Source organism: Chondrus crispus, genomic scaffold, assembly GCF_000350225.1.
Source record: "Chondrus crispus Stackhouse genomic scaffold, scaffold_224, whole genome shotgun sequence".
In the NCBI taxonomy this organism is placed as follows: Eukaryota; Rhodophyta; class Florideophyceae; order Gigartinales; family Gigartinaceae; genus Chondrus; species Chondrus crispus.
The window spans coordinates 69,491-86,577 of NW_005179100.1; the positions used below are offsets into that span (position 1 = coordinate 69,491).

The window sequence follows — 17,087 nt, forward strand, 5'->3', positions numbered from 1 at the left end:
CCTTTGACCCCTTAATCCGCCCCGCTACGTGTACCTCAATTTATCCGCCCAACCAATCACAGCTTTCACCACCTACCTCCACACCCGTAGTCGCAACCTCCGCCTCGACTACCTTCCATTCTTCCTGAACGTTTCCTGTTGCCATCGCGAAGCAATCCCCACCCCGATACGTTTTGTCCCACTCAACCTCCACTCTCTTCGTCCTCAGCTTATGTGTCATGGAGCAAAACAGCACAACTTCTTTCCTCCCATCAACGTATCCTACCCCACGGCTCGAACCATGCTCGCTGTTGGCGCTATTGGCAAACTTGTGCCCAACCCTCTCTTGTGACACTGTTTTCAACCCCCTTCGCCTCGTTTACATTCTGGCCTAACACAAGCCCGTCTACGTATCATATCTTTAATTCAAAAGCAGTTCAGAAACAAAAAGAGCAACCCCCTATTGCTACTTGTCAACTTTCACATACTTTACCTATCATTCCTTGAATTCACTGCCCCGGTTCTCAGACACAAAACCCCGTCTCTTCCTCAATATCGCCACATTTTCCGAGCCGCCGTTTTCATCATGTTCATAACTCTTAACAGCCCCGTTTTGCAAAACAGCAATTTACAAGAATCCGCCCTCCCGCTAGTCCCACTCGCTGTTCTCCTTTCCTCCCCTTTCAACATCTTGTAACAAGCAATTACACCTGATTCCTGCTACGTCTGTACAGATGATCTACGGCGGACCAGCGGGCTCATTTCGATTATCTTCACGGTTCCATATTACGCGACCAATTGTCATTTCGTCCGCGCTCTCATTCTACTTCGCATCTTTCTCACGCGTGCACCGAATGCGTCGTGTTACCGACATTCTTGCTCAGTGCTGTCACAGCGCTGTGCGTTCAATACGTCACGCTTCATCATCACATGGCCGTCTTTGTCACAGTTCCAAGTTCGAACGTCTGAAAAACGGTCCCCATGCACAGTATGCCGTGTACATATACCAAACAGACGTTCTCTACACTGCCGGTTTTTCCTCTTTTGAACCTCATACAACCTTCTTCATGCATAGTGGCCTCCGATGCTGCATACGTTCACCTCACAGATGTCATGTTTGCCTGCATGCCAGAGACCCGTGGCCCTTGCGGTACTGAAGTGTACCGACATCACTATACGGGTCTCCCTTCCGTTTGTGAACTACAAAGCATGTTACATGAGCGTCATTCCTGCGTCTTTGCATAGAGGGACTTGTCTAAATTTATCCTCGAAAAAAGAAGCAGCCCCCTTTGGGTGCACACTGTGCCTCGCGTGCCCAGACGCACGCGCAACTGGTAGATCGCGATACCTTCTTTTTATCTAACTTACGGAATTACATCTTGATTCTGCTTGCTGGCATTGGGCCTTTCAGTCTTCGCAAATGCGTTGTCATGGGGGCTTGTTATATGTTCCGAAAGCGATCCTGAATCAAAACATTGCACACACATGTTGAAAAGAACCTTCTACTTCTGACTTTTGGCCCATCAGCACCACTTATTGAATGCTCTCCTTCTATATGTACATTCCTCTTGCGAGAATCGCAGGAGATCATTTTTCAACTTCCCCGTTGAGCAACTCACTAAAATAGTTGCAACGTTTCACACAAGTGCTGAATTCTTCAATTCCGAGGAACTGCCGTACACAGCGTGAGTGGTGACAATGGTTTGAAAGAATTATTTTTTTGAGTACTACCGACATCTCTGAGGTGCTCGAAAACATGCATAGCCAATGCTTTCTACGAGAATCGCCGAACAGCCAATCTCTGAAATATACTATGTTATGCTGGAAAAAATATGTAAGAGTTGTAGCCATTTCTGGCTGTCTCTGCAGTGACATCCTGAATGACATGGGTGCCAAATACGGAGTCACGGTACGCGGGGCTGACTATACTCATCTGAAAGGCAACACCACACGCGCTGGAAGGGCAGAGCAAACAAGGAAAGCGCGCTTCTTGTTCTGTTCCTCATACGCTGACTGTGTCTGTCTAATGCGTTTCTACGATTAATCCAATTAATCAATACTCAGGGAGATCGCTTTTTCCCACGATCTACAATAGCAGCTGACGCTTATGATTTTTTGTACAGTACGAGGCTAACCGTCCAGCTGGAGGGGCCGCTGTCATATCGGTGTCCAGTGTTGAGCCTTAATATTGTACGATACTACAGTGTACGCATCTCAAAGAATTAAGCGTCGAAACGCACGCACATTAGGTGCTCTACGGCATGAGGATGAGGTCATTGGTGTATCTGATTATTTCACATATTGTTTTTTTGGTATTTTACGGTGTCAATTTGGATCCCTTGAGGTACAGTACGTACCTGAGGGAGCGAACGACGCCTGCCAAGAAGTACGAACATGACCAACCTTCCGCGAACAACTTGATATGAAGACACAGAGAGATGTTCCTAATCGTATGCATCGCGAGTCATTGCGATATGCAACAGTACACCAATCTGAAAAGTAATTCTTTTCGTGTTGGTAGGCAGCTCGGACGAAGGATTTCGAGTAGTCCCTCGTTCTAGACTTGTAAGCTCTCGACTGTCCTTGAGAAGAATGACATCCTATCTGCGTTATATTGATTCAAATTCCTTTCGGGGCTTGTGCAGGGGACTGATGAAGTGCAATGCACCATTAATCAAGTTCCTGCACTCTTTGATACAATGCAGTATCTCATTCTCGCCCTCCGAGCGATTCAACTCAGGGGAAAAATATTTCTTTACCAGCTAAGATGGGGAGCCGATGCTGCAATACATCTTACGACAGGGGTTTATGGACTTAACACTTGGTTCTTACTCGTAAATCGAAATATTTTTGTCGAAAATCGAATTATTTTAAAATTCTGGAAATATCATAAAACATGTGTTTAAATATGGAATTTGCGGCGCATTCTCCCAGAACACCGCGGCGATCAACTCGCAGCTGTCCGCTTGGTCTAGTGGTATGATTCATCCTTAGGGTGGATGAGGTCGGGAGTTCGATTCTCCCAGCGGACCCTTCCTTCGAAAGAAGGCTTTCATTTTACTTTTTACAACTCTTGTTGATTTTTGAACCACTGATCGCTCCCGCCTTTTGGAAGACTTGGGATACCGCCAGCAGTTCCCACACCCTCAGGGTATGTCTTAACATGCCCCGTTTTTCTGCAGTTTGCTTAAGCTTTGCCCAAAGAGGTGATTTGGCGTGCTTTGATTGGCTCTTACGTTTTAATTTTTGAGTTTAAGGAAAGCAAGGGCTTACGAAGCATACGGTATTTGTTAAGAATTTAAAAGTATTCCTGGCAAAACCGGGCAACGCAAGCAAAAACCAGCCTGTTAAGACACACCCTCAGGGTGTGTCTTAACAGGCTGGGTTTTCAGGTCAACCCCAAGCACACAGATTCAACACATGCGTGGTGTCCTCCATGATCGTCAGCAGCCTCTGGTCGATGCACCTACCTTCTTTAGGGTTGCGTCAATTGCATTCTAACGGACTGGGGAAGGGACAGTGCTATCCTCGCGTTTTGCATTTTGCACGAGGCGGCTCTGCTTGATGTATGGTCTCTCTGTTTGAAACATACTCTTTCGTTAATAGCTGTTGTGTGTTCCCTAAGCGGCCTATCACGTACTGTGCCATGGAGCTACCGGTTGTTCGACGATCATTACGCTTACGTAGACCGCAAAGCAAGCGTCCCCGTACATCATCAGTCGTTGAACCGGTCTCCCCTCGACGTTCTGATGAAGCGACCTCAGATTCCGACTTCGCCCCATCCTCGCCTGGTTCTTCACTAGCGGGTGATGAAGAGGACGAATTATTTTCTTTGCAACATGAGCGAAAACGCCCCGTTCGGATCCGGAAAGCTATCGACCCTGTTTCGAGCCACAGTGCTCCAACGCCTCGCAGCCCAGGTCGTTGTTCACTAGCACCACCTGAAGTGTTGACGTTAAGAACTGCACTATTGGACTGGTACGCTGATCACTTTCGTACGCTACCTTGGCGATCGTCTCCCATCTATCAGAAAGGGGGTCTTCTACCATTAACTCACTCCGTTCCACACAGTCCTTCGTCGCCGGGAGCGCCGTATGCCGTGTGGGTGTCCGAAGTCATGTCTCAGCAGACTCGTCTATCAGTCGTGGAGGGCTACTTCACGCGATGGATGGCCGCGTTTCCAGACATCCAGGCCCTTGCCGACGCTCCACGGGAGAAGGTCAACCAGCTTTGGGCGGGATTGGGCTACTATCGTCGAGCGCGCTTTTTACACGAGGGAGCGGCTCAAATTCTTAGTGAGTACAATGGGAGGTTGCCTGAAGACGTCCCTACCCTTCTGAAGATCAAGGGAATTGGAAGATATACTGCAGGAGCTATTAGCTCCATCGCGTTTGGAAAGAACGTCCCGCTTGTTGATGGCAATGTCGAACGCGTTCTTGCGAGGCTCTGCCCAGGGCTTACCTCCCCTCGCGAGGATGGGGAGCAACGACCCCCACTACCAGCCGCATACTGGGACCTGGCGGAGATACTCGTCAGGGATGTCCAATGTCCTGGTGATTTCAACCAAGCGCTCATGGAATTTGGGGCTACTCTATGCAAACCGAAGGCCGTGTTATGTGAGGCTTGTCCCGTCCAAGACATGTGCGGTGCCTATCAGGAAGCGGTCGAGCTGGGTGTGGAAAACCCAGCTGAATATGTCACAAAATACCCCATCAAGGACCCGAAGAAAGCGACAAAAGTGAGAAACGAAACTGTATTTGTCCTCGTCGCCTGCGTTCGGACCACAAGTGGCTATAAATACCTCGTCCTTCAAAGGCCTGGCGATGGTCTACTAGCGGGGTTGTGGGAAGCACCGAACGTTGTCTTGCAATCGAAGACAGAAGCGGGAAAGGCCAAGACTTACAAGACCCTTCAAAGCCTCCTTAGCGAAACCATTGGTCATGCTGATGAGGCAAGACGAGAGACGGCATATACGAAAATGGGAGAAATCTTGCAAGTCGATGTTGGCAAGGTCACTCACGTTTTCTCTCATATTCGGCAAACGCTGAACGTTCGTCTGACAGTTTTGCAGCATCCCGATGGCGATGGCACGTTGAAGGACGGCAAGACGTCAACAGGTGTCCCTTTTCGATGGATTTCTGAGGAGGAGCTCAAGACGGGTGCCGTTCCCACTCAAATGAAAAAGGTTTTTGCAGCTGCTGAAAAAAAGCTTCCACGCGCTCACAAGCTTCGGTAATAAAGCGTCAAACGCATGCGAAGATTTGACCTCCAATACCTACCGATTACAGCTGCACTGTGCGCTGAGGCGAGGCTCCGAAATCAGCTCGCCATTTTAGTTCAATCACATGGGCGGTGGAATAGTGGCGTCAATGCAAGGTACAAGGAAAGAGACAGTGGCAGTGTTTTTTTTGTGACGAAGGTTTTATTATTTTTTTATGTCTCTTTTGTAGCCATTGATCGCCTTGAAGTCGTTCTTTGTGAAACGAAGCTTAGCTTCAAGAACTGTTCTGGTCCCTGCAGTGAGCGTTTAAAGGAAAAAATATCTTGAAGGTCGCATCAAATATGAAGTTCGCCCGCTTAGCAGTCCACCAGCACGAATTGTGACGTACAAGAGGCGGCCAGCTACAACACACACAACGCTATGGTATGGGTGAATTGAATGACAATGGTGCATTGCCAGCATTAGGGCCGGGACATATCCAGGGTTAGTTGGCTTATTAATTTTTAGCGTAATTTTAATTAAATTCGAAAATTTTAGATTTTTCGTCCATCCTTGTATTGTAAGCACTGAAACACATTTTCAACACTAGTCTGCAATATCATAGCTCTCCCACGGCTCTGCAACAGCAGAAGGCATCCTACGCGTCGAGGGAATAGCAAACCGAGTACGGGTCTACGCCGGCGGAGCACAGATTGTTGAACGGTGACTAAGCCACGTCGCCAAGACTTCAAGTTAACATTGCCGAGCAGCCCAAAACGTTTGCGAGAGAGAAACGAAAATGCGAGGACTCTCCGGCGTGGAACAGCCTCTGGTGAAGGCAGTGGTCGTCATAAACCACGAGGGAAAGCGCATCTGCTCAAGATTTTGCGATCGAAGCTTATGGAGCGATCAGGAATCGCAGCGGGCATTTGAGATGAGTCTCTTGCGAAAGGTCCAGGCCATGGGTGACGTATCCGAAAACGTTGATGTGATGGAATTCAGCGATTACGTCATTGCCTACAAGCAGGCCGACGATATGTACATGTTTGTTGTCGGAGGCGGGCAGGAGAACGAACTCATCATGGCGGAGGTACTGCAGGCACTCGACGAGACCCTTCATATTACGATGCGCGGACAGGTGTTCGAAGAGGCGGTGCTGGAGAACCTTGAAAGCATGTTACTGGTTGTGGATGAGCTTGTTGACCAAGAAGGAGTCATAATGGAGAGCGAACCACAGGAATTGGCTATGAGGGTTGGTCAACACGGTGGTGGCTTCATGGACCAAGTCCCACTTGGGGAGCAAACACTCGGGCAAGCGCTCCAGACAGCGCGGGATCAGATAACACGGTCGATTCTTAGCTAGAGGACGATGGGGTGGTGTGCTTCATGGTTATGAGGGGCAGTAACTTTGTATAAAGAAGCGCTACATTATTGTTCTACTTTTAGAAGTTGTCTTTGTACCCCACTTTCACGAATCGCACCGCTCCGACTGCAGGGCGAAAGCGTGTTAATTGATATGTAATGTTCCTCAGCGGAAAGACCTCCCGTGTGAATGCGATCCTTACGTCAGTGTCACGATATTTCTGGACGCAGAGGTGGGATACTTCCTCTACGAGGAGGCATCTCCGTCGTTTTAAGCTCTGACAGTCGGCATCAAGCATGGGACGCGCTTTGTCAGTCAGTGTAAAACTTATGACGCTCTGAATTGCTTTTTGCATATGTTCGTTTATAATGAAAACGCACTACCAGGGCACGTAGGCAGTCTAGAACAGGTTAGTGTAGGTGCGGCGACGGAAGAAGTTGTAGTCCGGAAGTGAATGGATCGGGCCCATTGCCGTGATGGCCAGCTCACGGTCGAAAATGTACTTGTTCGAAATGCGCTTGATCGCGTCAGCATCGACAGCATCGATCCGTGCAAACCACTCGGAAGTGGGAACACGGCGCCCATACACAAGCAGCTGACGGCCGATTTCTTCCGCCGTACCGGTCGGACCGTCCAGCTGGGCGAGCAGACTCGTCTTCAGAGCGGTTTTCGCGTTCTCCAATTGATGTGCATCAACCTTGAAGCAGTTTCGGACCAGTTCGCCAAGAATTGGAACAACGATATCATCAAGCTCCGGTGGTTCGCCAGTGACATAAATTCCGAACAGGCCCGTATCTGTGTAGGTGGTGTTGAAGGTTGTGGCGGTCTTTGCATTAGGGATCGATGAAAGCGTGGAGGAGAGACGGTAGGAGCTGCTAGAAGCGGTGGTAGAAGCGCGGTCATATGAGCCCATGAGAGACTGCAACACCATGAATGACACGGCGTCTGGGTGTGCCCATCCGCAGCTCTCAAACGCCAAAGCGAAGTGCGCCACGGGCATGTCGTCGTTACGAATACGGACGTCGGACCCAACAAGATAAGCTGGCTTTTCAGCGACGAGGTCGAGGGAGGAAGCTGGGTTGGGATCTGCCGGCATGGATCCGAAATGATCCGTGGCGAGGGCCACAAGCTCGTCGTGGTCGACATCACCAGCAGCGGCGAGGACCATGCGATGTGGTTTGTAGTGCTCCGCGATGTACGCCTTGAGGTCCGCTGATTTGAGAGAGCGAATATTCTCGACTGGACCGAGAATGGTTCGGGCTAGTGGGGAGTCTTGGAAGGCGGTACCGTGCAAGTAGTCGAAGACAACCTCCTCCTGGATCTGATCAATCTCCTCCATCTCGCGCAATATCACATCGCGCTCGCGGTCAACGGCCGCGTCGGATATTTCTGAGTTCTGAAGGATATCAGCCAACAAGCCGGTCATAGCGGGGACGTCATTCTTAAGCGATCGAGCATAGTAGACGGTCTGCTCGCGGCTCGTGTACGCATTGAGATGGGCCCCAACATTCTCGACGCCAACCTCGAGCTCGCGCTGTCCGCGATTCTTGGTGCCCTTAAAGATCAAATGCTCGAGGAAGTGGGCGGCGCCGTTGACGCGCTCGTCTTCAAACCTGGTGCCGGCGTCGATCCAGACGCCGACCACGGCAGCTCCAACGGGTTGGCTCTCGGAGGCGACGCGCAAGCCGTTGGGGAGTACGGTGACTTTTGTGGCGACTTCGGGCAACAGGGCGGGATCGACACGGTAATTAGGCGGAAGCGGCTCGGCGCTTGGTCCTAGGGCGCGCTTAAGTGCGCCCATTAGCCCGGAGGCCTTCGGCGTCGAGGCGCCCTGGGTTAGGGCGGGCGCCGTGGAGAGCGCACGCCGCGCCAGGCGCAAGCTTTGGAGAGAGGAGTACATGGGGCCGAGCAAATGTGGGGACCTTGCTGAATCGGACGGAGACGGGAGGAGCTGCTGATGAGAGGCTTTCAATATGTGGCGATATAAACCGCAATCTGGCGAGGAGTGGGAGTGGGCAGAATGCGCATCGAAACCGTCCTGTTACAGTAGGTGGTGATTCTTTCGGGGCGAATTGAGCAAACTTTGACAAAATAATTCAAAATAATTAAAGCACGTGTTGTACGTGTAGGGCATGTGTGACATGCCTCGCCAGTCGACGGGAGGTTCTATCGAGCAGCCTGGCCGGCTTTTCCTTTGCTGGATCTCAATGAGGTAGATTATCTCACGGCGCATTCAATTTCGCTCTGTGAAATGGCGACCACTCCATTTAGCGCCACTTCGCCCCTTTAACGTCACACCGAGACCCGCTACTCACACCTACAGAATCCACGCATCACCGTAGGCATAATTTACGCGAGTACAAGTGCCGCCGCCCACCAACGTTCCGCTTCGTCTCCTCCTCCTCCTCCCTCCCGCGTTACGCCTGCACTCCACGTCCTCGCAACCATCTTTCCGTGCCCAGCCCTCGACTCTGCGACGCAGCCATGACCAGCATAGCGTCGCGCTCGCCAGCCAATCCTCAATCTCCCTCCAAGCCCGGCTCCCCTCAAACCGTCTCGCCCCCCGACGACCATCATTCCCTTCAAAGCACGCCCGCCGACTTACAAGCGAAGAGGCTCAGCGCCCTGCAGCTATACCAAGAAGAAAAGGCAAAACGAATCGCAGAGGCTGCCCGTGCTGCCGAGCTCGCCGCAAAGATCGACTACCTCGCGATGTCGCACCATCCCTCCGGCAACCACGACTCCGCTCACGACAAATCTTCTTCCATTATCACCACAGACTTTTTCATCGCCGAAGTGTGCTCGCTCGGCCTCGCACGCGGTGGGCCATCCGCGTCGCTCACGTGGCACTGTCTCGCTATGGCCGACTTGATGACCTCACCACCAAAGATTGTGCTTGTCGCTGATCCAAAGGCTCAGGCAGAGTCTCTCAAGCCTTCAGACCGACCTCCGCCACATTCTTCTCGGAACGGACATGGTTCTTACCCGGAGCAAGGACAAAATGAGGCGGAAGCAATTGTACACGTCGAGAAGATTGCGGCCCTTAGCAAGAGAGTAAGACTAGCAGAAGCCGCCGCGGCCGCCGCGAAGAAATCTCAAGAGCAAAACGAATTACTTATTGCGGATCTCAAAGCACAGCTCGATGCATCGACCTCGGCGTGTAAGGACTTATTGGAAACTGTCAGGGACCAAGAGGATACAATAGAAAGTCTGTCATGACCCTCATTTGGTCTCGCACTTTCGTCGCCTCTGTATCGTGTTGTCTTTTCTAACCGGTCATCTCCAATCTGTCAAAGGTGTTCACCTCTAGATAGTTTTCAGTCACCTCAGGCGCCGGCACTCTGTTCGAAGAGCACCTTGCAAGTGGCCTAATTACCTGGCATGTTTACCAAACGCCCGATGCGGCTTTGCTGATACCCGCGACGGTCATTTGCGGTTGCTAGGCCTGCAACTCTGGAACAGGAGCGTACGAGCAAAGCAGAGGTCTCGTTTTCGAAGTCATCGTGCTGTGCGTTATCGATTCACTTACGACTGGCTGTCTTCAGCGATTGTAATTCTTCAGCGTTTTACCCGTCGCTCCGTAGGTGCGAAATGGACGGGCAATCACTGGAATTGACTTGCACACGGTGAGGATGTTTTCGCATTCACTTTGCTCTAACTCTGTTTACTGAGGGGGGGCTCGCATACGAGACAAGCACAGAAGTTGAAGGATTACAGTGCATTCCGTTGTCCTGTTGTCGTTCTTACTCTACTATACATTTTTAAATACTAAGGCTCGACGTCATATCACACGCACTGCTCGACCGACCTAACTTGTGAAGGGACTAATGTGAGTCGCTTGAAAAGCGCTCAGCATTGGTTCGCCAACCTTCTGACCCAACGTTATGACTATAGACGAGTCTATCACGTCCACGACGTATGTTCGGACGAGAGGTGAGTACTTTCCGGCTGGAGAATCGCGATAAACATCAACCGAAGCGTCGCGCTCAATTCTATTGATTTCAACCTGTCGAGAAGAGAAGAAAGTCAGTATGTGGACCTGGATGAAATAGCTGTGTATAGCCGTGTGAATCAAAACTCACTGTGAATACGCGGGCGCCCTCGTCCATGTATGCCGGATCAATTTCAGCCCACTGCAAAGTCACTCTCCACATCCCTTGGCTTGGAATGGGAACTGTATACGTCAGATTTTTTGCGGAATAGCGATATGTGGAGTACAGGAGGGCTTCTGGGGTTGTCTCGAATAAGGCACTAGCAAATTTGTCCTCCACAGCTACAGATTGGTTGTCAAACCACTTGTTCACATCTTTCTTGAAATTGTTTCTGTCGTCGAAGCTCCCGCAGTTGACTCTGATAGGCTTGCGCATGGTGAGCGTCCCTGCGATGAATTCCTGCTCCATCGAGCTGAACTGATCGAAGTCTTCGATTGGACTCGCGAGGGACATGTCAAACAGCCCTGTCATGGGGTCTGCCAATGGGGCTTGGCTCGGCTCCACGTACTGTGAAATGGGTTCCAATGTTTCAACAGGTTTGTTTCCTAATACTTCAGTAGGTTCTGGTGTTTCTTCAGCGGTTTCTTGCGGGGTGTACGCAGGGCTTGCAGCAAGGTCGAACTCAAAAGAAGGGGAAGGACTCACAAAAAAGTTGAACTCCAGAGTTGCATCTGGGCTTCCGCCAGGCGAACTCTCCCAGCTTCCTTCAGGACTTTCGCTGGCGGAAGTCCCAAGCTCCTCCGGGGTGCTTGTTTCGAATTCAAGCGACGCATCAGGAACCGCAGGTTGTAATGTGACTCTGGGGAAGCCTAGCGCTGAGGGTGTTTGAGTCGGAACGGGTCCAGGTTGAGACTGTCCCGAATTGTCCCCGTCAAACATGCCTGTGGTAAAGGCTTCGAGAAGCACCTGCCCGAAATCGTCTTGAGCGTGTGCAACATTTCGTGTAGCAATAACTACAATGGTCAGGAAGAACAAGGTTTGGCGCAAGAAAGCCATTTTTGTAAGAGTAGATAAGATGGGTCTCAAAGAAGCGAGTGTCACTTGTTGATGGAAATGACATGAGTAGGAAAAACAGCTCTGGTGCGAGACTGTTTTATATCAGAGAAAATGGCATTCGCAAAGCACCGCAGCAGTGCGAAACAGTAAACTGGTTGAGGGGCGAACTCGATGCGCTCATGTTCCCAAAGCTGCCCCATGCATTCATTCAGATGGCCCTCAAAGGAACAAGGCTCTAAACTGCTCACTTTGTTCTCCATCACGCGGCTCGGAAAGCGTTGCCACATAACAAGAATAATTCACCCAGAGCCTCCTCGTTGACAAGTTCGAACAACGCAGGTGGCCGCCGGATTACAAAACGTCGAAATCCATGTTGAAAGAAGGGCACATATGTTTTGAGGAAATGAAGTGTCAAATTCAAAGTGTGGGCCAGACCAGAAAATTTCTACAAAAACCACTTGCTGCTATACGATGAGAGGCACGTGGTAGATCTCCAGCTCAAGTGGTGATCATGTGAAAAAACCGGTTTACCGGCTAAAGTAGCGGCTACAGAATCTGTGACATGTTGACTGCTCACCTCAAAAGTGCTCAGGTATACAGAGGAATTGCTGGGCGATAGGATGTGCATATCCGGACAAAACATAAAGGCATGAAGACCAGATATACTCCCCTGGACAAGGTATAGTGCACTGTGTGTAAAGCACTTTTTTAGAACAGTTTTCGAAGCAGTTGGGCCTATATGGCAACGACAGCATTTCTCACTGCGTTGAGAGTCAACTCGGGGCAGATCTATTTCGCACGAATTTACATCATCTCAGTGTCTAATTCAACCAGAAAGAAGCGACTGTACCGTAGCAGAGTAAAACATATTTAGCTTAGCCTCAGCCAGTCTAAGCCAGCTTCTGATTCGAAATTACCGAGCTGGCCTGAACGACACCGGCCTAACTTTTGAAAATGATAGCGATGATGTTAACACTTAGCAGCAGCAGTGCGTGCTTCTTTGTGCGGAGTTCTTGCGACAATCGCAGAGTGTATCCCCGATGCTATACTGTACCTCGTCCTCATTGCGCCCTGTGACGTGAGAGTCTGAGGGCCGTTCCTAACGACGAGCACGGTGTGCTAGCACGCAAGCACCCTGAAACTTGGCATGAATGTATTGGTTGAAAAATTATTGGAAATGCTTTTACTCCCGTTCAACCAATCCATTCATGCCAAATGTCAGGGTGCTTGCGTGCTAGCACACCGTGCTCGTCGTTAGGAACGGCCCTGATGAATGACACGTGCGCCCTCAATAAAAATTTTAATCCATTTTACATGACCACGGATCTCAACACTCGCATTCGGAACAGGAGTATCGTCGAAAATGAGCCTTGGTACAGTAGGACCAATCTTGGTTAGACCAATCTGAGGACCACTCTCGCCGTACTTCCCATTCTCAGGCATCAACATTGGTCAAGACACAGGACACAAGACCCATAGCGAACCGCTGCGTGTTATCGCTGAGATGAACCTCCGCGACCGCCTAGCTTTCTGCAATAGCGCTACTTTCTTCTCAGTCGTGCGGCCCCTGCGCAGCTGCAGCCATCCCCCGTCAATTCCTAAAAGCCCATGCTGGGGAGGGTCAAGGCTACCGACGCGGTCAGCATCCACCATACACAGCGGTCAGCGTCGCGAGCGACTCGATATGGTCTTCACTGGCATCGTAGAGGAGATGGGCACAGTCCAGCAGATGGAAAACCTGGACTCTGCAGAAGGTGGTGTGAACATCGTCATATCGGCGTCTGTGACGATCGGCGGTGTTTCTCTCGGCGACAGTATCGCTATCAACGGAACATGTCTCACAGTGACATCGATAGCAGAAGGGACGTTCACGTTTGGCCTAGCGCCTGAAACGCTTCGTCGCACCAATTTAGGCGCATTACGTACAGGGAGCCAGGTGAATCTGGAGCGTAGCCTGGCGGCGGACGGACGCTTCGGAGGGCATGTCGTGCAGGGACACGTCGATTGTACAGGGACGATTCGCAAGATCGAACCGGAGAAGGATGCTATGTGGTATACAATTGAGATACCAAGCGAGTATCTCAAGTATGTGGTAGAGAAAGGGTACATCACTGTCGACGGAGCCAGTTTGACCGTGTGTGACGTTATGGATGCACAGAATGTTTTCACGTTTATGATGATCCCGTACACGGCAGCCTCCGTTTGTGCGGCGCTGAAGAAAGTCGGCGACCAGGTCAACATCGAAGTCGATATCACCGGCAAGTATATCGAGCGGATAATCGCCGCTCGCTACCGTGAGGGAGTCAACGCGCAAGTATGAGACCAGCCGAGTAAAAAGAGCTGCACAATTGGTCTAGTTGAAAATGGTACGGGTTCCTCTGACCAGCAGATTGCGTTCACCTGCGTTTTGACCGGACCAACATGCCAGTCGCGAGGTCCATCTCCTTTTTCTTGGCCTCCCTAACCTTCTGTTTTTGCCGCTTTCGAATGAGCAAGCTGATGGGAATTTTAGTATTCTTCGGAGGTCGACATCCGAGGCGTATTAGTTCAGCAGCATCGAACGATTTCCGTTCCCGCTTGTCAAGCGCTAGAGACCCAAAACGACCAACTTCTCGCCGATGACTGTCAACAAACTGGGCAGCGTCAACCTTTGGAGCCTCGCTCAATTGCGTTCCCGTTGAAGCTGATTGGTGCGATTGCAAGGACTTTCCTTTGTTTTTTTTCTTCCTCGGACCTGGGCCGGGGTCGCCAGCAACGACGATCGTTGATAGGGCCGATGATATGTTCTTCGGAGAAGCAGTTTCGGCTGGGTAAACACGAGGTCTTATAATTGTGCGTTGGAGGACGCGCTGGGCTGCGTCCTCTAGAGAGGCGGCGTGAACAGCCTTCAAATTTTCGAGTTGGTCGCTCTCTGCTTGGGTAGACTCGCCAGAAGCTTGGCGTCGAACCTTTCTGCGACGTTTCTTCGGGCTTTTCTTCGGACAAGCGGGTGCAGAAGGAGCGGGTTGGGAGTCTGCGGAATCTGCCCAACTATTCAAACGTCTCGAAACCAGTTCTTCGATAGCGCTCGTTTGGTCATCCTCGGAGAAAGCCATGACGGAGAGATGAAGATGTGAGGTGTGAAGCGATTTGAAGGGAAATGCGCGTGGCGGGACCCTCAGAATGAGAAAGACTCTTCCGCCATGCGATACGGGAAGCGGGGGAGAACTTCGTAGAAACCCTAAGGAGTTCTTTTGTTGAAACTTGGGCCATTTTTGTTGACTTTTAGTCAAAATATTTTGCATCCGTCTGTCCTCCAGTTTCATTACACTGTAATAACTGTTGGAGACGCAAATAAAATGATCACCCGGTAGGTGATTGAAGCAGTCTGATTCTTAAGTACACGAGCTCTCGCTCGAGACGTGTGCAGATACTTTCGAGTTAATGTCGATTGGGCCAAGTGTCAAGGAACCTGGGTCATTGTGCAAAATATCTTCAGCGATATCCACCGCGCACAATATCTGTAGATTTTTACATGGTCCACCACCCCACACACAGGCGGCTGTGGCCCACATGTTCTTCCAGCCTCGACCTCACTCGTCTCTTTTCTCTACTTCTCCTCTCCTTTCTATCGCCTTCTTGCTGCCGTTTGGAGCAGGAACCGGTTGTACTTCTCCCTCCACTGCTTCATACACCGATGCTTTGCTCGAGACCCACCGGCACACCTCGCTCCACCGCGTGCATCTCTGCCCCTTTCATCAGCACGTTGCACAAAGCTGCGCACTTAGCACCACCCACGCAACTCCGAAAATCTCGCATCCGCCGTCACTCGGCTGGAGGCATGTCCAACCCGACCCCAAATTCTAACGATACGACAGACGTCGAGACAGGCCGCGACTCCACCCCTACGCTCTCTCCCCAAGTTGTGGAATCACCGCGCATGCTCAAGAGCCCTTCAGCGCCTGTCAAGCCCGAAACGGAAAAGACCAGGTCCCGCCCCGCATCGAAGGACCCAAAGCGAGCATCCTCATCTGGGCCACCTGCGAAGAAACCTCGGAAAAAGTATGTCATTACTAAACATCGTGAAAACTGGACCGAAGAAGAACACCAGTTGTTTCTCGATGCCCTCAAGAAATATGGTCGCTCGTGGAAGCAAATAGAAGGTCACGTCCGAACGAAGAGTGTCATCCAGATTCGATCACACGCTCAAAAATATTTTATCAAAGTGCAAAAGAACAATACTGGTGAGCACATCCCACCCCCTAGACCGAAGAGGAAGCAGAACCAACTCAACGGCTCCGCCTCCTCATCTCAGCTTTCCCAAGCCACCGTCAGACAAGTTGCGTCACCAGTCGCCGTTCCGCTTTCACCATCGCTATCCCCGGGCATGCCCCACCATCCGCACGGCCATCCACATCCACACTCTCTGGCCTTTGCACTAGCAGCACAGCATCCCATGGCCGCTCATATGCAGATGCCTCAAGTTTACTCACTGCAAGCACTGGGTCTACACGCGCACGCACCGCCTTACGTCGGATACAGACATCCTATCCAGCCACTGAGACCCGTGCCAGCAAATCAATCACCACAACCCCGCACTTCTGCGAAGACCATCTCCCCGAGATTGATGGACCAAAATGATATGAACGATATGCTTGCCCAGCAGCAGCAACAGCAGCACCAATTAAAGCAACAACAACTAAGACAACAACGACTGAACCGCCATAGCGAACAACAGCAAAGACAGCAAAGACTGCAAAGACAGGAACAGCTGCGGCACGTACAAAAGCAGCGTCAACAACAACAGCTTGATGCAGCACTAGCACTACAAGAGGATAAAATTGCGACCTTTGCAACCATACAAGTCGAGATGCAAGAGGCATCCCTCTCCTTAAAAATGGATTCGGGTGAAAGACACTCGTTCCAGCCGCAAGCGCCAATACAAGTTAATAGGAGCATGCCCGCACTCCCCGTTACAACGCCCAATGACACAGACTCAATGCTTCCCACACGAGAAGCAAGCGTGGCATTAGACCCAACAGAGGACTCCAATACTATATCGGTGAATGAAAAGGAGGATTGCGTGGCATCCGAATCCCAAGACACAGCCGGAAGTTTACTGCTCGATGTCACACATGCTGGTTCTGCCGCCAGAGCAGCGACAGCTGCTGCGGCATCAGCCGTAGCTGCGGCTACCGGCGAAGGCACACCGACGAGCCCTAACTTCACTAAGATCTATGGATTCTTCGCTGCAATATTTGATCCCATGAACGCTCCAGGTGCGATCACCCTCTTGCAAAGACCTGAATTGAGTGCGTTGGATTTAGAAATCATCAAGCTTCTTGTGAGAAATCTCGAGGTGAATATTGATAGCACTGTGTTCCGTCAGCAGTTGGCAGATACCTATCGACAGCAGCAGCTCAGGCAACAAGAGCAACTCCAAAATCAAGAGTAGTCATGAGATAGCGACCCATTGAGATACTTCTAATACAACGATTCGTAACTGAGAATTTCACTAATTCTGTCTGGATTACCTTTACATTTGTGAGTAAGACTGCACGACTGAATATCTTTATAC

The 17,087-nt window shown here is 50.7% G+C and overlaps 9 protein-coding genes; 6 read left to right on the forward strand and 3 right to left on the reverse strand.

The window, feature by feature from the left end:
- The first annotated feature begins 833 nt into the window (after window positions 1–833).
- On the forward strand, window positions 834–1,136 carry CHC_T00004280001 (hypothetical protein). The gene has a single exon (XM_005715592.1). The coding sequence runs from the start codon at window positions 834–836 to the stop codon at window positions 1,134–1,136; it is 303 nt and encodes a 100-aa protein (XP_005715649.1).
- Window positions 1,137–3,625: 2,489 nt separating this feature from the next.
- Window positions 3,626–5,215, forward strand: CHC_T00004281001 (hypothetical protein). Its single transcript, XM_005715593.1, has one exon. The coding sequence runs from the start codon at window positions 3,626–3,628 to the stop codon at window positions 5,213–5,215; it is 1,590 nt and encodes a 529-aa protein (XP_005715650.1).
- Window positions 5,216–5,230: 15 nt separating this feature from the next.
- On the forward strand, window positions 5,231–6,618 carry CHC_T00004282001 (hypothetical protein). XM_005715594.1 is given in 2 exon segments: window positions 5,231–5,527; window positions 5,528–6,618. 1 exon segment carries the CDS (start codon window positions 5,231–5,233, stop codon window positions 5,525–5,527), a length of 297 nt encoding a protein of 98 aa, XP_005715651.1. The 3' UTR covers window positions 5,528–6,618.
- A 251-nt stretch (window positions 6,619–6,869) lies between these two features.
- Window positions 6,870–8,442, reverse strand: CHC_T00009305001 (mitochondrial processing peptidase beta subunit (Complex III core subunit 1), precursor). XM_005715595.1 is given in 2 exon segments: window positions 6,870–6,942; window positions 6,943–8,442. The coding sequence occupies 1 exon segment, from the start codon at window positions 8,440–8,442 to the stop codon at window positions 6,943–6,945; it is 1,500 nt and encodes a 499-aa protein (XP_005715652.1). The 3' UTR covers window positions 6,870–6,942.
- A 971-nt stretch (window positions 8,443–9,413) lies between these two features.
- Window positions 9,414–9,761, forward strand: CHC_T00004283001 (hypothetical protein). Its single transcript, XM_005715596.1, has one exon. It carries the CDS (start codon window positions 9,414–9,416, stop codon window positions 9,759–9,761), a length of 348 nt encoding a protein of 115 aa, XP_005715653.1.
- Window positions 9,762–9,764: 3 nt separating this feature from the next.
- On the reverse strand, window positions 9,765–12,285 carry CHC_T00004284001 (hypothetical protein). Its single transcript, XM_005715597.1, has 4 exons — window positions 12,129–12,285; window positions 10,625–11,622; window positions 10,356–10,548; window positions 9,765–9,805 (listed from the first exon to the last, which is right to left on the reverse strand). Exons 1-4 carry the CDS (start codon window positions 12,283–12,285, stop codon window positions 9,765–9,767), a joined length of 1,389 nt encoding a protein of 462 aa, XP_005715654.1.
- A 749-nt stretch (window positions 12,286–13,034) lies between these two features.
- On the forward strand, window positions 13,035–13,850 carry CHC_T00004285001 (hypothetical protein). Its single transcript, XM_005715598.1, has one exon. It carries the CDS (start codon window positions 13,035–13,037, stop codon window positions 13,848–13,850), a length of 816 nt encoding a protein of 271 aa, XP_005715655.1.
- Window positions 13,851–13,926: 76 nt separating this feature from the next.
- CHC_T00004286001 (hypothetical protein) lies at window positions 13,927–14,835 on the reverse strand. Its single transcript, XM_005715599.1, has one exon. The coding sequence runs from the start codon at window positions 14,833–14,835 to the stop codon at window positions 13,927–13,929; it is 909 nt and encodes a 302-aa protein (XP_005715656.1).
- Window positions 14,836–15,206: 371 nt separating this feature from the next.
- Window positions 15,207–16,964, forward strand: CHC_T00004287001 (hypothetical protein). Its single transcript, XM_005715600.1, has one exon. The coding sequence runs from the start codon at window positions 15,207–15,209 to the stop codon at window positions 16,962–16,964; it is 1,758 nt and encodes a 585-aa protein (XP_005715657.1).
- Window positions 16,965–17,087: the final 123 nt, after the last annotated feature.

Coding starts and splice junctions, on each gene's coding strand:
- CHC_T00004280001 (XM_005715592.1), top strand. CDS start 834: ATGCGTCGTGTTACCGACATTCTTGCTCAGTGCTGTCACAGCGCTGTG.
- CHC_T00004284001 (XM_005715597.1), bottom strand. CDS start 12,285: ATGCTGTCGTTGCCATATAGGCCCAACTGCTTCGAAAACTGTTCTAAA. Junction 11,623..12,128: donor TATCGCCCAGCAATTCCTCT/GTATACCTGAGC, acceptor GATATAAAACAG/TCTCGCACCAGAGCTGTTTT. Junction 9,806..10,355: donor TCACATTAGTCCCTTCACAA/GTTAGGTCGGTC, acceptor CGGTTAGAAAAG/ACAACACGATACAGAGGCGA.
- CHC_T00009305001 (XM_005715595.1), bottom strand. CDS start 8,442: ATGTACTCCTCTCTCCAAAGCTTGCGCCTGGCGCGGCGTGCGCTCTCC.
- CHC_T00004287001 (XM_005715600.1), top strand. CDS start 15,207: ATGCTTTGCTCGAGACCCACCGGCACACCTCGCTCCACCGCGTGCATC.
- CHC_T00004286001 (XM_005715599.1), bottom strand. CDS start 14,835: ATGAAACTGGAGGACAGACGGATGCAAAATATTTTGACTAAAAGTCAA.
- CHC_T00004283001 (XM_005715596.1), top strand. CDS start 9,414: ATGACCTCACCACCAAAGATTGTGCTTGTCGCTGATCCAAAGGCTCAG.
- CHC_T00004285001 (XM_005715598.1), top strand. CDS start 13,035: ATGAACCTCCGCGACCGCCTAGCTTTCTGCAATAGCGCTACTTTCTTC.
- CHC_T00004281001 (XM_005715593.1), top strand. CDS start 3,626: ATGGAGCTACCGGTTGTTCGACGATCATTACGCTTACGTAGACCGCAA.
- CHC_T00004282001 (XM_005715594.1), top strand. CDS start 5,231: ATGCGAAGATTTGACCTCCAATACCTACCGATTACAGCTGCACTGTGC.